This window comes from Oncorhynchus keta, chromosome 13 (genome assembly GCF_023373465.1).
Source record: "Oncorhynchus keta strain PuntledgeMale-10-30-2019 chromosome 13, Oket_V2, whole genome shotgun sequence".
In the NCBI taxonomy this organism is placed as follows: Eukaryota; Metazoa; Chordata; class Actinopteri; order Salmoniformes; family Salmonidae; genus Oncorhynchus; species Oncorhynchus keta.
The window spans coordinates 15467485-15483500 of NC_068433.1; the positions used below are offsets into that span (position 1 = coordinate 15467485).

General features: G+C 42.5%; 3 protein-coding genes across 3 annotated transcripts; 1 reads left to right on the forward strand and 2 right to left on the reverse strand.

The window, feature by feature from the left end:
- Positions 1-5729: 5729 nt before the first annotated feature.
- elp5 (elongator acetyltransferase complex subunit 5) lies at positions 5730-8050 on the reverse strand. Its single transcript, XM_035783434.2, has 8 exons — positions 7680-8050; positions 7520-7580; positions 7340-7420; positions 7032-7243; positions 6668-6843; positions 6473-6568; positions 6281-6381; positions 5730-6185 (listed from the first exon to the last, which is right to left on the reverse strand). Exons 1-8 carry the CDS (start codon positions 7732-7734, stop codon positions 6077-6079), a joined length of 891 nt encoding a protein of 296 aa, XP_035639327.1. The 5' UTR covers positions 7735-8050; the 3' UTR covers positions 5730-6076.
- A 451-nt stretch (positions 8051-8501) lies between these two features.
- On the forward strand, positions 8502-14049 carry LOC118391926 (PHD finger protein 23B-like). The gene is made up of 5 exons (XM_035783433.2): positions 8502-9232; positions 10393-10424; positions 10557-10649; positions 10830-11463; positions 12067-14049. Exons 1-5 carry the CDS (start codon positions 9205-9207, stop codon positions 12258-12260), a joined length of 981 nt encoding a protein of 326 aa, XP_035639326.1. The 5' UTR covers positions 8502-9204; the 3' UTR covers positions 12261-14049.
- Positions 14050-14098: 49 nt separating this feature from the next.
- On the reverse strand, positions 14099-15694 carry LOC118391928 (uncharacterized). Its single transcript, XM_035783435.1, has 5 exons — positions 15534-15694; positions 15229-15327; positions 14732-14976; positions 14489-14555; positions 14099-14392 (listed from the first exon to the last, which is right to left on the reverse strand). The coding sequence occupies exons 2-5, from the start codon at positions 15325-15327 to the stop codon at positions 14375-14377; spliced, it is 429 nt and encodes a 142-aa protein (XP_035639328.1). The 5' UTR covers positions 15534-15694; the 3' UTR covers positions 14099-14374.
- Between the last annotated feature and the right edge of the window lie 322 nt (positions 15695-16016).

Genomic DNA, 16016 nt, shown 5'->3' on the forward strand with positions numbered 1-16016 from the left:
CCCTTTTTTGGTTACTACATGATTCCATATGTGTCATTTCATAGTTTTGATGTCTTCACTATTATTCTACAATGTACAAATAAAGAGAAACCCTTGAATGAGTAGGTGTGTCCAAACGTTTGACTGGTACTGTATATACAGTTGAAGTTTACATACACCTTAGCCAAATACATTTAAACTCAGTTTTTCACAATTCCTGACATTTAATCCAAGTAAAAATTCCCTGTCTTAGTTCAGTTAGGATCACCCCCCCTTGGGTTGTGCAGTGGCGGAGATCTTTGTGGGCTATACTCGGCCTTGTCTCAGGATGGTAAATTGGTGGTTGAAGATATCCCTCTAGTAGTGTGGGGGCTGTGCTTTGGCAAAGTGGGTGGGGTTATGTCCTGCCTATTTGGCCCTGTCCTGGGGTATCGTCGGATGGGGCCACAGTGTCTCCCGACCCCTCCTGTCTCAACCTCCAGTATTTATGCTGCAGTAGTTTATTTGTCAGGGGGCAAGGGTCAGTCTGTTATATCTGGAGTATTTCTCCTGTCTTATCCGGTGTCCTGTGTGAATTTAAGTATGCTCCATCTAATTCTCTCTCTCTCTTTCTCTCTCTTTCTTTCTTTCGGAGGACGTGAGCCCTAGGACCGTGCCTCAGGACTACCTGGCCTGATGACTCTTTGCTGTCCTCAGTCCACCTGGCCGTGCTGCTGCTCCAGTTTCCACTGTTCTGCCTGCGGCTATGGAACCCTGACCTGTTCACTGGACGTGCTACCTGTCCCAGACCTGCTGTTTTCAACTCTCTAGAGACAGCAGGAGTGGTAGAGATACTCTGAATGATCTGCTATGAAAAGCCAACTGACATTTACTCCTGAGGTGCTGACCTGTTGCACCCTCGACAACCACTGTGGTTATTATTATCTGACCCTGCTGGTCATCTATGAACATTTGAACATCTCGGCCATGCCCTGTTACAATCTCCACCCGGCACAGCCAGAAGAGGACTGGCCACCCCTCATAGCCTGGTTCCTCTCTATGTTTCTTACTAGGTTCTGGTCTTTCTCAGGAGTTTTTCCTAGCCACTGTGCTTCTACACCTGCATTGCTTGCTGTTTGGAGCTTTAGGCTGGGTTTCTGTACAGCACTTTGTGACATCAGCTGATGTAAGAAGGGCTTTATAAATATATTTGGTTGAAATGTTATTGATTTTAAGAATGTGAAATGTCAGAATAATAGTAGAGAGATTTATTTCAGCTTTTATTTCTTTCATCACATTCCCAGTGGGTCAGAAGTTTACATACACTCAATTAGTATTTGGTAGCGTTGCCTTTAAATTGTTTAACTTGGATCAAACGTTTTGGATAGCCTTCCACAAGCTTCCCACAATAAGTTGGGTGAATTTTGGCCTATTCCTCCTGACAGGGTTGGTGTAACTGAGTCAGGTATGTAGGCCTCCTTGCTCGCATAAGCTTTTTCAGTTCTGCACACAAATGTTCTATGGGATTGAGGTCAGGGCTTTGTGATGGCCACTCTAATACCTTGACTTTGTTGCCCTTAAGACATTTTGCTACAACTTTGGAAGTATGCTTGGGGTCATTGTCCATTTGGAAGACCCATTTGCGACCAAGGTTTAACTTCCTGACTGATTTTCCATCCTCATGATGCTGTCTATTTTGTGAAGTGCACCAGTCCCTCCTGCAGTAAAGCACCCCCACAACATGATGCTGCCACTCCCGTGCTTCATGGTTGGGATGGTGTTCTTCGGCTTGCAAGCGTTCCCCTTTTTCCTCCAAACATAATGATGGTCATTATGGCCAAACAGTTCTATTTTTGTTTCATCAGATCAGAGGACATTTCTCCAAAAAGTATGATCTTTGTACCCATGTGCAGTTGCAAACCGTAGTCTGGCTTTTCTATGGCGGTTTTGGAGCAGTGGCTTCTTCCTTGCTGAGCGGTCTTTCAGGTTTGTCGATATAGGACTCGTTTTACTGTGGAAATAGATACTTTTGTACCTGTTTCCTCCAGCATCGTCACAAGATCCTTTGCTGTTGTTCTGGGATTGATTTGCACTTTTCGCACCAAAGTATGTTCATCTCTAGGAGACAGAACGCATTTCCTTCTTGAGCGGTATGACGGCTGCGTGGTCGCATGGTGTTTATACTTGCGTACTATTGTTTGTACAGATGAACGTGGTACCTTCAGGCGTTTGGAAATTGCTCCCAAGAATGAACCAGACGTGTCGAGGTGTACAATATTTTGATTTCTTTTGATTTTTCCCATGATGTCAAGCAAAGAGGCACTGAGTTTGAAGGTAGGCCTTGAAATACATCCACAGGTACACCTCCAATTGACTCAAATCATGTCAATTAGTCTATCAGAAGCTTCTAAAGCCATGACATAATTTTCTGGAATTTTCCAAGCTGTTTAAAGGCACAGTCAACTTAGTGTATGTTAGCTTCTGATCCAATGGAATAGTGAGACAGTAAATTATAAGTTAAATAATCTGTCTGTAAACAATTGTTGTAAAAATGACTTGTGTCATGCACAAAATAGATGTCCTAACCAAATTGCCAAAACTATAGTTTGTTAACAAGAAATTTGTGGAGTGGTTGAAAAACGAGTTTTAAATTACTTCTGACTTCAACTGTATATACTGTATTCTATTCTACTGTATTTTAGTCACACCAACATTGCGCAATCTAATATTTATTTATTTCTTAAATACATTATTTTAATTTTAGATTTGTGTGTATTGTTATGAATTGTTAGATACTACTGCAATGTTGGAGCTAGGAACACAAGCATTTCGTTACACCCGCAATGACATCTGCTAAATATTGGTATGTGACCAATACAATTTGATTGGATTTTGAATTTCTTGATTTTATTGGGAAAAAAATTCATTCATAAAAAAAGTTAATGGGATAAAAAAAGTTTCAATGTTTTTAAAATTGATTTACAATATTATATAACATCCCAAAATATATAAAGACCAAATTATCAAAGAAGTGTGTCCAGTATTTTTCAAAATGTAACTTGTCTATAGCGTAATGTACTTTGTGTCTCTCTGGATTCTAAAAATGTGTTTTGGTTATGTGTGATTGGGTTGAGTTGGTGGATCACAACTTAAGGTGCAAACACCGCCACCTACTGTACTGGAGTATGTGGCGTGTTACAGCCTACCTACATTAAATTTTCCTCATTAGTCCTGTTCCACTTAGGAAAGTGAAATAGAACCTTAGACACCACTTCCCTCCCCCCACTACACCATGCAAACCCCAACCCCGTCCAGCCTCTCTAACCCTTTCACACAATCTCTCCCTGTCTACGTCATACAGTTCACAAAATATCAACACATGCTCCACCGTTTCCTCCACTAAACAGTCATCACACAGATTGGTTTCATGTCTCCCTATTATCCACAACGTGGCATTCAAACCTGTGTGCCCAAACCGTAGTCTACTCTACACAACTTCCTCTGTCCTGTATCCAATACTCCCCACTTCTTCCTTTACTGACCGGTACATGTGATAAAATTGCCTCCCCTTACTACTAACATCCATACATACACCATCTGCTTACCCATTCCTTGCTCCCAGCATTCCCCAGTTGCAGTGACCACTGCATGTCCTTATGAACTCCCTTTCAACCTCACCCAGTACACTAATGCAAGTTTGTCCTGCCTTATTCTCAGTGGCAGTTCCCCACTATTCACCTGCAATTATTACCCTGACTAAACATGGTGAAATACACAGAAAATCTTTTTTTATTTTATCTTTATTTGACTTGGCAAGTCAGTTTAGAACAAATACTTATTTACAATGACACCCTACTGGGTTAACTGCTTTGTTCAGGGGCAGAACGATAAATGTTTACTTTGGCAGCTCGGGGATTCAATCCAGCAACCTTTGCATTACTGGCCCAACGCTCTAACCACTAGGCTACCTGCCACTCCAATAAGCATTGTGTTGTTTAATATTGTCAGCATTTTTTATTTTACCTTTATTTAACCAGGTAGGCTAGTTGAGAACAAGTTCTCATTTGCAACTGCGACCTGGCCAAGATAAAGCATAGCAGTGTGAACAGACAACACAGTTACACATGGAGTAAACAATTAACAAGTCAATAACACAGTAGAAAAAAAAGAGAGTCTATATACATTGTGTGCAAAAGGCATGAGGAGGTAGGCGAATAATGACAATTTAGCCAATTAACACTGGAGTGATAATTGATCAGATGGTCATGTACAGGTATAGATATTGGTGTGCAAAAGAGCAGAAAAGTAAATAAATATAAACAGTATGGGGATGAGGTAGGTAAAATTGGGTGGGCTGTTTACGGATAGACTATGTACAGCTGCAGCGATAGCAGATGTTTGAAGTTGGTGAGGGAGAGAAAAGTCTCCAACTTCAGCGATTTTTGCAATTCCTTCCAGTCACAGGCAGCAGAGAACTGGAACGAAAGGCAGCCAAATGAGGTGTTGGCTTTAGGGATGATCAGTGAGATACACCTGCTGGAGCGTGCTACGGGTGGGTGTTGCCATCGTGACCAGTGAACTGAGATAAGGCGGAGCTTTACCTAGCATGGACTTGTAGATGACCTGGAGCCAGTGGGTCTGGCGACGAATATGTAGCGAGGGCCAGCCGACTAGAACATACAGGTCGCAGTGGTGGGTGGTATAAGGTATAAGGCACTATGATAAACTGCATCCAGTTTGCTGAGTAGAGTATTGGAAGCTATTTTGTAGATGACGTCCCCGAAGTCGAGGATCGGTAGGATAGTCAGTTTTACTAGGGTTTGGCGGCATGAGTGAAAGAGGCTTTGTTGCGGAATAGAAAGCGATTCTAGATTGGAGATGTTTAATATGAGTCTGGAAGGAGAGTTTACAGTCTAGCCAGACACCTAGGTACTTATAGATGTCCACATATTCTAGGTCGGAACCATCCAGGGTGGTGATGCTAGTCGGGCGTGCGGGTGCAGGCGGCGAACGGTTGAAAAGCATGCATTTGGTTTTACTTGCGTTTAAGAGCAGTTGGAGGCCACAGAAGGAGTGTTGTACGGCATTGAAGCTCATATGGAGGTTAGATAGCAGTGTCCAAGGACGGGCCGGAAGTATACAGAATGGTGTCGTCTGCGTAGAGGTGGATCAGGGAATAACCCGCAGCAAGAGCAACATCATTGATTTATACAGAGAAAAGAGTCGGCCCAAGAATTGAACCCAGTGGCACCCTCATAGAGACTGCCAGAGGACCGGACAGCATGCCCTCCGATTTGACACACTGAACTCTGATGATGACGTAGAAGTCCAGCCAAGCTATTCAAGTTGTATTCATGTATATTCATTGCTGACTATTCCATGCCAGCGATGTTGTTGATTGTTTTTAGAGTAGACCAGGGCCAAGCTTTTATTGACCATTATTAAGTTGGTATACACTTGCATCGTTGAGGGCCATCACAAGTACTCAGTTGCTCCTTTAAAGGCCTAAAAGTAGCAACAAACTACAGGAACTATTTCATCATTATTCATAAGTCTATGTGAGTTCATGTGGCTAATGTGTTGGGTCTTACTAGACATGCGTAGAACCGAACAATAGGGCCACAGACTCAAGCTCACACACCAGTGGTTTGCAGTAGAAACTGTAAGCATTCTGTAAAAAAAGGTGTCAATTTGAGACATTACAAATGTGATAGTATAGGGATTTTCATTACAAAAGAATAACTAAATTGTTAGAAAATATACAGACAAACTGCAAACAGTAGCCTTTATTTAAACAGAGACCTGTCGTAGGCTGTCGGCATCTGATCTCAGCGTCATTCTGTCCTCCGCTGAAATTTTCCTGAATTGATTGTTGTAACAAGCAATATATCTCCTATACTTACAGACTCCATCCACCCTAATAAACTTCCTCCACTGCAAAAACTGGCATTCGGTAAGCCTGGTATTTTGTTAAACTTTCATTTAAATCTCCCCTGGGAAAGTAAAATAAATATCTCAGGCAGGAACCCAGACTATTATTGTAGTTTCCGGCATGTAAATGTCCAAAAGTGGCATTAACTGCAAGGAGCTGTGCTCTACATGGCTAGTAGCCTGTCCTCTAGACATCAAGGTCGTCATCAGGATCCTCCTGGTCATAATCATCATTGGCATCAGGCTCGTAAAGGATCCGTCCTGAACCGGTGCCCGGGTGCAGAAGTGCTGACTTCCTGGAAGAAGACAAATGGGGAGAGTTCGATAAAACACATCAGACAGTAGCAAGACAGCACGGATAGAAAAGGCATGGCAGAAAACAAAATCTCACTTCTCTTTACTGAAGACGAAGGGAAGCGGCAGTTTTTCTTTGGCCTCTCTCTGTGTATCAGACAGGCGCAGGTTAAAGGTCAGGTTGGCTGTCGGATCCACCTGGGGAAAACAAGAGAATAATACAATACCATTGGCTTTTTCCTTATCATCCTCACATTGTGCATGTCAGGAATCAATACAGGTGTGCTACCTCAGATTCGTCTGTATTCATCGGTGTGCTTCCAGGATGACTGCGTTTGCTCTGTATTGTAACTGTCAGGTCCTCATTGATGCTGAATATCTCCTCCTGTTAACAGACACACAACACTTCAATCAGCAGAAAATGGCTAAGACAGTTAAATTCTTCAATTCAAACCAGCAGCACTCCATGCTCCACTGCTCTTACATCTTGCATAAGCTTGCCCGACTTGGTGCGTCTTGTTATTTTGGCGAAGGCCCCTAGTCCTCTGGTCCCTGGGGCCACAGTGATGACTGAGGTAGCCAAGTGGCATATGCTTCCCACAGTGCCTCGCTGATGCAGGTCTGAGTGCAGCAGACCAATTACAGCTCTCACAACTCCACCTAAAGACGAGTGAATAAAGTGGAGCCTGAACTGAACCGGAGCCTAACAATTTCACTGACTTCAATGTACAACATGGCATCAATATAGATGCAATTGGAGAAACTTAGCTAACCTCTTTCTGCAGCGCTGAAATAAATACAGAGCTGGTCAAGTCAGAAAGACAGTGTTTATAAATACCATGACAAACCTTTTTTGAGAGCCTGAAGTTTCTGGCAGATAGCAGCAGGGTCGTGATGCCTCAAAATCCATGACAGAGAGTCAATGACAAGTGTCACTGCTTTGGCCTGAGGTGTTTGTTTGAGAAGAGTGCCGATGTCCTCTAGGGTAAACTGGTGGACCGTAAACGGTGAATTACCGGTCCAGCCGAGAGGGTCAGAGTAGGCATTGTGAAAGTGCAGCCTATATTCAAAGTCGGGGAAAACATGAGCAAGTTAACGCTTGATCTCAAGAAATCTGCTTGTTGTGTTGACTCCCATCTTATTTGTTTATAGTCACCTCTGTGCAGATGTTTTGTCCAGTCCATCATTGAGTTCCTCTTGACTAACTTCAAACCCCAATACATGGACCACTTCTTCCCTGAAACACAATATATTGGTATGACATTAGCGCACACAAACTAAATGAATACGAACTAGATAACAGCCGTGACATGAACGTTTCCGCTAAGTTATTTACCGTTTAAGTGCTGTATTGATGCAGCTTTTCAGGAGGTGTCGACCACAGTAATTCACAGAATCTGTCAAAGTAACGCAAAGGCAAAAAAAAGCAAGTCAGTTAGCTAATGTCTGTGGTTCTGAAAACAATGACAGTGTTAACCATAAGCAAGTATATTTACCTTGTATCAAAATGAATCCTCCCGCTTCTGTTCCTTGCAAAACTTCCAACAACATATTAACGTTACAGGCTTCCTAGCTGCCCAGGTAGTTAGCTAACGTTGAAGCAAGAGCGTCGGTTATTACGTGTGATTCCTCTTCATCCGCCTTCAAATATTGATACTGCCCTACAAATATGACGACAATTCTCATGACAAGCGTTTGTCAGCTGGACATAGATGGAGCACCGAAATTAGCGTTTAGGAGAATAATGAAGTTGTACGATTGTATTCCATGTACAAGTCACGCAGCTCGTGCCAGGGAAAACTCAATGCTCCATAAGCATCCGGTTTGTATCCCCTTTCGCGCTTGCGCCTGAGTATGATGCCGTTCTTGTCTATATTTTGGTCATGACATCATTAATGTAGTAAATTAAACTTGATTCTTACATGATTTATACAAGCCTGCCTGAAAGATAACCTTGAAATGCGCATAGTCTAACTTACTCAACAACCAAAAATATATTTCTAAGTTAACTCGTTGATACTACTTTATATATACCCCTCTGATGGTCCCAGCAGGGGCCTAATGAAGGTTCTTATGGTAGATGCAGACAATTTGTTTTTCTTTGCGCATGTTTTCTGACATTGAAATTGATTCAGTAAGGGTCATTGTTAACTGTCAAAAGTTTAGAATTCTATTTGACCACATTTTCTTGCAGATAATGCTCGGAGAACAGGCATTACAATCTTAGTGAAACGACCCTGTGGTCTTACTGAAATTAGATGGCGTGGTGGTTGTATTTGGTGCAATAAACCATTTTTACATGTTTGCTTTACAGACCACTGAGTTAGATACAAATAAACCTCAGGTAGGTGCAATGGCACATGGGTAGAGTAGTTTTAGGGATTTATCGTCCGTCCTCATTAAGAGGAATATACACACATTAAACTACACTACCCAGCAAAGCGCAGAGCTGTCACTGCGTTGTGGCAACCACAAGGGGCTTCTGCAATCAGTTGACATCGCTGATGGCTCGAGGAGGCGCGCAAGGGGCTTGACGGAGTAGACGTATATTTAGTTAAACTCTTCTCGATTGTTGCTCGTGTTATGGAACAACGTCAACTTCATCTAAAAAATATGTTACCTGAATGCTTTTGTCCTATACAATGGATGCACCTGCTGCAGTTTTTCTCCGGTGACTTAGCTCGTTAGTTAACTAAAGTAGTTTTATTGCCAGGATTATGTATGCAATAGCTGCTGTGACGAAGAAATTAGCAATTAGCTAGCTAGCTATCTTGTTAATCGGGCTAATCGGAATTATTGTTGCATTTTTTTGTTGGTTAGCCCGGTACCTTTGCCGGCTAAGCTATCCAGAAAACAAGCCAAAAAACTCAAATAAATTCGCTTGTCTTCGAAGAGTGGTGTTGACTACTCCGTTCTTGGCTAGGGCTTCTCCCGCACAGTCAGTAGTCAAGTCAGGAGAAAAGCACAGACGCTGTTAGCTACCTGGTAGCTACCATCACGGGCCTTGTTGCTGAGGCGACAATGCTTGAAATAATGTCTGAACACCAAGGTACGTTTAAAAGTGTCAGTTCACATAGTACATTTATATTGAGGTGATTGCTAGTTGGCATACATTCTCTGTTTTGTTAAAAATCCTCCTTCAGTGAAGCAACTGTTGGTTGTTCAATCGCCATGCTAGTTGGCTAGCGAACTAACGCTATCCAACGTTAACATTACCTGGCAGTTTACTAGTTAGCGAAGTTTGTTACATCTCTACTAACAGTCGAGAACGTCAATTAGCTTGCATAGTTATATACACATAGTTATCCTTTTTATGCAGTAACGATAACTATATATATATATATATGCTACTGTACCTAGTTAGCACATGTTTGTTAACTAACCATGCAATTGGTAGCTAATGGTATGTTAACCGCTGGTTAGCTAACTAGAAGTTTGTGCTAAGCAAATTGAGCCATAATGTCTGTTGCTTCGCCAGCAAGCTAACGTTAACATGTCTTGAATAGCTAACGTTAGTTAGCTAGCAAACAGTGCTCGTTGGTTAACAAGCTACTGTAACTAGTTAGCCAAATGCTGTTAGCTACCTAGCCATGTTCAAAATTCGGGAGGCTCCCACGCCATCGCAGCCGTGAGCTAATGTTGGCTCACAATGCATGTTTCACGTTTGTTAACGAGCTACTGTTAGCCAACATAGCCAACCATGGATAACTTAAACCGTATTCACTTTGCGTCACCCGTTGGTAGAAACTACCACGACAACGTTGTTGGCGGTAGTTGGCTCGTTTATGAGCAGAGAAGGTATTCACATTTTTAGACAACTAAACGCTAGGCTAGCTAAAAAGGCAATACGTTATCCTTGCTGACTGACGTTGCAGCACGAGGCTAGACATCAACTTAGCTAGTTTGCTACTTTTAGAATAGAAATGCTCCTCTGCTACGTTAGGTTGCAGACTTTGGCGTTTTGAATCATTGCCTGGTTGTTGTTTCATTGCATGCTTCATTGCTAATGTTAGCTAGTTGTCGTTATATTCTCTAGAATAGATACATCGCAAGGCCGAACAAAAATAGACCAACAGCAAGCTAGCAGCTAACAATACTTGACTGCCGATGGATTAGTGGAGATAATGAAGTATTTGTTTTTATACGTAATGACTTTGTTTACAAATTTGAACGGATTATAGTATAGTAATATTGTTTTCTTCCACACAGATTCGTTATTGAAGTGCAAAACGGATACTCTGGTAAATAGACTTCTGATGTGACGTTTACTTTAATCCCCCCTTCTGATCCTGTTCACAATTTTTTTGGGTGTTGTATGCATGACTTATTAGCTTGGTTAATTTGTGTGAATGCCATTGTTTTTATCTCTTTAGCCTCCAGAGAGGAGAAAGAGGACCGTAGAAGACTTTAACAAGTTCTGCAACTTTGTCTTGGCATATGCAGGCTATATCCCCAATCCTAAAGAGGTAGGATAACTAGGCACACCAGGACATCAAGTTACCCCATTATTGATGGTGTGTGTGTCTTTTAATAGGGTTTGAGAACTTACCACATTTTTAAACAACATTTATGACCCTATGCATCAATTATTGTTTGTACTGTACTGTTTTCTTTATTTTTCTTCTGCTACACCTGTGGCTGTGTAGGAAGGTCCATGGTCGCCAGCGTCCTCCAGTTCCCCGCACAGCTCAGGAGCGTCAGGGGAAAGCGGGGGTGGCGGTGAAGGAGGCGGCGGCAGCTCCTTGGGGGCCAGCTGGGGAGACGGCGGCAACGACCTGCACACCATCCACACGTTTGTCCGCAAGGCCCGCGCCAACAAGGGCAAGAGTATGCGCCGGATGCACTCCGACAGCTCCCTGCTGGACAAGATGCGCCTGAAAGACTCCCTGTACGACAGCCAGGCAGGCAGCAAGGCAGAGCGCAAGAAGGACAAAAAGCTAAAAAAGTTGTCGATGGGTTCTGCCATTGGCGGCGGGGGTGAAAGCGGGAGTAGCGGCGGGGAGAAGAGGGCCCGTATCAAGCGCAGCAAAAACCCTAAGCAGGCCAAAGCCCTCAAAAAGCTTAAGAGCTCGGCCACCCAAAGTGAGACAGACTCTGAGACGGGCCATGCCCATCCCGGGGAGCGCCTGGTCCGAGATGACCTGACAGGGCACGGGGTCTCCTCACCAGGAATGCAGGGGCTGGCTAAGATTCAGGTGGAGGAGTCCAACCGGGAGGCAGAAATGAGCTCGAGTGAAGGCGAGACCTGGATCGCTGATGAGGACATCATGGTGGAGTCGGGTAAGTCATTTCATACTGACCACGCCGTTGACAAGTTGTAAACGCGAGTGCAGTAATCTCCTCACACAAGATACATCACTTCAGTGTCAGTCTATGGCTGCAGTGATGGCTGGTAATATGCTTGGCATGTAATTCATCAATGTTAATGCACTGGTCTGTTCCGTGAGTTCTAAACCAGAGGCTCATACCTGGGGTGTGTTCAGCAGGACACAATGTTTTGTATGCTTCAGATTTTTAAAAAACAATGTAATGTTGAACAAGCATGCCTCTGACATGTAGAATAAGGAATCACGTCAGGGGAAACATTGTATTTAATGAGAAACAACTTGGTAACGATTGGTACTTTCTGGAGCTTGAGTCATCATGTAACCAATAAATAATGAATGGATAATAACTATGTAATTACTCTGTTCATGTAGTTTCTAAGTAAATAAGTAATTAGGGGCCCATAAAATAAAACCTCAACAAAAACGACAGTTGAAGTTCCTCTTCTCTTTGAAAACATTTGCCCCTGTTAGGTGCCCACTGAACCCAATGCTACTTGTCCCACTATGATATGCCCCCTCTTACCTCTTTTTTTTCTCTCCCTCCTTCCTCACACAGGTGACGACTCTTGGGACTTAATCACCTGTTACTGCGGCAAGCCGTTTGCAGGGCGACCCATGATCGAGTGCAACCAGTGCGGCGTGTGGGTCCATCTGTCGTGCGCCAAGATCAAGAAGTCCAACGTCCCTGACATCTTTTACTGCCACAAGTGCAGGGACACTCGACGGTCGGGGCAAAAGAAAGATCCCTAAAGAGAGAGGGGGTGGGAGGGACTATATCCCTCCTATATCCCTTTTCAATCTACCCTATTTTCTGTGTTCCACTACAACATCCATGTTCTTTTCTGCGATGCCTGCAGCTGATTGTTAATCCTCACCTGGACAGCAACTGTATCGTTAGTTTTCTAGGTGTTATTTTTGACAATCACTATCCTCACTTATTCATGTAGGTTCTTTGTCACTTTCTGCCTTCGTGAAAACTGGGCTAAAACAGGAAGACATTGGGGGGAGATCTCTTTATTTTCTGTAACATACATATAGATATGCTTCTCTTGCTCAGTATTCTTAATAAATTGAGATTTTTTCATTGGAATGTTAGACTCCCAAACAGATATCCATCTCCTGGTTTTCATGTTAAGGTCATAGCATAAGGTGCATGACAAGTTATAGAGAATTATTTATTTAGGACATTGATGGACAACTTTTGTCTGTCAACGTTCAAGGAAAAAAGCTAGTATTTTATAATGGTACATTAACTATTGTGAGACCCTCTGCAACCAGTAATCAATGCAATGCGACTGCTACACCATGACACAGGCACAACCCCCTTCTTTCTCTGAAAAGAAAACGGATTCTCCTGATTATTTTTGTCCTTAAGTTTCTCTTTTTAGTGTTAGAAGGGCAGCTCTCGTTTTATTTGTTTTTGTAGCTACTATTTTCTCGTGTAAGCTTTCGATTTGCGATTGTTTATGAGTTTCTTTGTCTAATAGAACACTCAGTACCTTATCACTCAGTGTTAAGCCCCTATGAGATGTCTCTCATTGGATGTTTTCAGATTCTAACACAAATACCAGATCAAATCAGAAATGTTGAATCTATTCCATTGACATATGCAAAGACAGTTGGTGCGACAAGAGTGCACGTTTTAAAAGGCGAGCCCAAACCAAACACCCCTTTGAGGTGTTATTTTTCATTGGAAAGTTAATTTCTTTAGTTTCAGCAACTGCGAAGAGCCTGTAACTCAAACTGAGGGCTGTGCCGTAAAGTGTTTTTGGTGCAGGCCATATCCAGAAGTATTTATTGATTTATTTGCCCTTTCTGTTTTTTGTCAACAGACATCTGCTACAGCACAGCTTCATAACTTTGAGTTCCCTCAGCATGACAATGGCGTCCTATGACTGCCCTTTTGGTTACGGTTTGACATGGCTACAGCCTTCAAATTCAATCTATAATGCTTGTTTTGTTTTTATTTACATTTTGTGTGTATGTTGTTTTTCATCAAGATACTTCTGGTTTGGAAATATGTAATTGTTGTGAACTGTCGTGGTGGGAAAGTTTACCTTGTCGAAGTGGCTCTAACATCTTTTTGCATGAATGGTTGTAAAATGTTTTTTTGTTTTTTTCATGTTATTGATTTTTGGTTAACTTTTCAGAAAATTCTGGTTGACATTGCTCCCTAATCAGACTGGCATACAAATCTCTTCCACTCATGATCTTCTCATTCGAAAAAACAAAGTTGACTGTTTGTAGTGTACAGAAAAATCAGTTGATATCGGAGTCGTGGACTCGTGGCAGTTTATGTTGGTAGGTTTTACCTGTTTTTGTTGGTGGGAGAGTCATGTTTAGTCCCCAAAAAGCAAATGCACTCTCACCACCATCTTTCCCTTCGATTTTCTGTATATACCCTGTTCTTCGATGACTGTACATATGTGAAAGTGAAAAGAGAGGGGAAAAGAGCCAAGCAAATGCTATATTTTCGGCATCTGATATTGTTTTTCTTTAACTGTAGCTTGAAAAATAAAAATGTTTCTTTTTGGGGGGAGCACCTGTGTTGTATCTTATCTTTCCAATATATGCAAAGTAGATTAATATATTGTAAGGAATGCATTTTATTGAAGTTAGGCACACATGATGTGTTTGTCATTGTACATACTTACAGAACCACTAGAGGGGGATGAGTCCCAAACATCTAAGCAGGTTAGTACACTAGTACAGCATCTTAAATATAAATAAATAGTTATAACATATTTGTGGGAGTGCATCTTTACAAAACAATCAACAAATTGGATTTGGATTGACTGTAAGACAGTAAAGTTAATATTGGATGAGACTGAAGGGGTTGGAAGCTGTTATTGTTGCTCCTTCATTCAGCCTTCTGGTTCATCCTGCAAGACAAACATACACATTAGCTGGTTCACATTCTGGACAAACATCCTAATAAACAGATGGTCAGGCTATCCCTCCTTGTTCTGTGCTCTCACCTTTCTGCTACGCTGGTTGGACATAAGGCCGCTTCCAATAGAATCCAGAGGAACTGTTGCCTTCCTCCTGGAGTGACAGGAAGAGAAAGATCTTACATAACTCAGACTGGACTTGTTTCTTTGGTAGTTAAAGTGATGCAAATACACAGCACTAATATAGCGCTACAACGTTACTATATTACATCAGCGGATACTCCTTGTCTCAACGTTATTACATCATCGCCGACTGCTCCATTCTCTCACCTCTTGTCCTTGGGTTTGCGACGGTGGTGGTTGTGATGATGGACAGAGATGCGTTCCACAGGGGTGGGGATGCGTTCCCCGGAGGTGGATATGCGTTCCAGAGGGGCGAGGAAGGTGGCAGACTGAAAACTATGTTCTTCCCAATCCCGGGTCATCTCACCGGCGTCTCCGGGTGGCGAAAGGTTGGCGAGGTCAGAGACCTCAGACAGGTGTGGGAAGAACTCTTGGTCCAGCCAATTGACGTCCTGTGGACATGGGGGGTTATTTTCAGACAAGCAGCACATGACAATGCAGTTTGTATAAAATGACCAATCTGTATTTATTTGAAACCTTGTTATTTTCATTGAAGTAGATGTACCAGTCACACAAAAGAGCAACTATCTATGAAAGCAATACAAGAATGGCATCATGGTGTTTCCAAGATGAAGGATATTTTTTGCCACTATCCATGTTTAAACTGTTAAAGAAAATCCACTGAGCATGTGTAACTTCCTTACCCGTTTCTGTCTCAGCATATCAGGCAGCAGGAAGGCAGACAAGTCTCCCAACATCAGGTAAAGTCCCAGGACAGCTAACACACACCTTGAGTAAAGCATCTGTATGGCAGACAGAAAATATTATATTTTAGACATTCATCAGTTTATTAGATGATGATCATCATTCTTTTGTTGACTTGATGTGTTGCGAAATAGGTAACACAATCCAAATATACTGAAGTAGCTCAAATTCTGATACCACACAAAAACGCATGTAAAGATTTTCCACAATGTCAACGAAAGAGTGCAATCAAAGATGTACTCACCTTAAGACTTATCTGTTCTGTGAAGATAGTTGGTGCAAATGATTTAGTTCCTCTGGGTTGTTGGCTTCTGACTTCTCTGCAGACTGCTGGTGTTAAGGGTATTTGTAGGCATGCGGTTGGGGTGGGTTTATATTGGAGTAGGATGAAGGGGGGTGTGTGGGAGACTATGGGACTTCAGACGTGACAATTATATCTCATATATCTCATGCCCGGCCTCGCCATGGCTGAACTTGGGGTCAAAGCTTTTAGGCGGTTCAGGACTTTAGATAATTGCACATACGCGCACCAACATGCACGCATATGTACACACACGCATGCACACACTCCTACACACGCACGCACACACACCACTCCACCACTTCCACCCTCCACCTTCCTCTGGACTAAGGAAGAAAGATGAGGTAATGATTAGGCCATCATTGGGGATGGGATGCTACAGTTCATTGTTTACACTAGTTCCAACTGGTTCAGACTGGTTTTCAT

Excerpts from the sequence above, each read along its gene's own strand:
- elp5 (XM_035783434.2), bottom strand. The coding sequence starts at position 7,734 with ATGTTGTTGGAAGTTTTGCAAGGAACAGAAGCGGGAGGATTCATTTTG. Across the intron at positions 7,421-7,519 it reads ATCAATACAGCACTTAAACG|GGAAGAAGTGGTCCATGTAT; the intron begins GTAAATAACTTA and ends ATTGTGTTTCAG. Across the intron at positions 6,844-7,031 it reads ACTTCAGGCTCTCAAAAAAG|GTGGAGTTGTGAGAGCTGTA; the intron begins GTTTGTCATGGT and ends ACTCGTCTTTAG.
- LOC118391926 (XM_035783433.2), top strand. The coding sequence starts at position 9,205 with ATGCTTGAAATAATGTCTGAACACCAAG. Across the intron at positions 10,425-10,556 it reads AGTGCAAAACGGATACTCTG|CCTCCAGAGAGGAGAAAGAG; the intron begins GTAAATAGACTT and ends TTATCTCTTTAG. Across the intron at positions 11,464-12,066 it reads GGACATCATGGTGGAGTCGG|GTGACGACTCTTGGGACTTA; the intron begins GTAAGTCATTTC and ends TTCCTCACACAG.
- LOC118391928 (XM_035783435.1), bottom strand. The coding sequence starts at position 15,327 with ATGCTTTACTCAAGGTGTGTGTTAGCTGTCCTGGGACTTTACCTGATG. Across the intron at positions 14,977-15,228 it reads ATATGCTGAGACAGAAACGG|GACGTCAATTGGCTGGACCA; the intron begins GTAAGGAAGTTA and ends CCATGTCCACAG. Across the intron at positions 14,556-14,731 it reads CGCAAACCCAAGGACAAGAG|GAGGAAGGCAACAGTTCCTC; the intron begins GTGAGAGAATGG and ends CTGTCACTCCAG.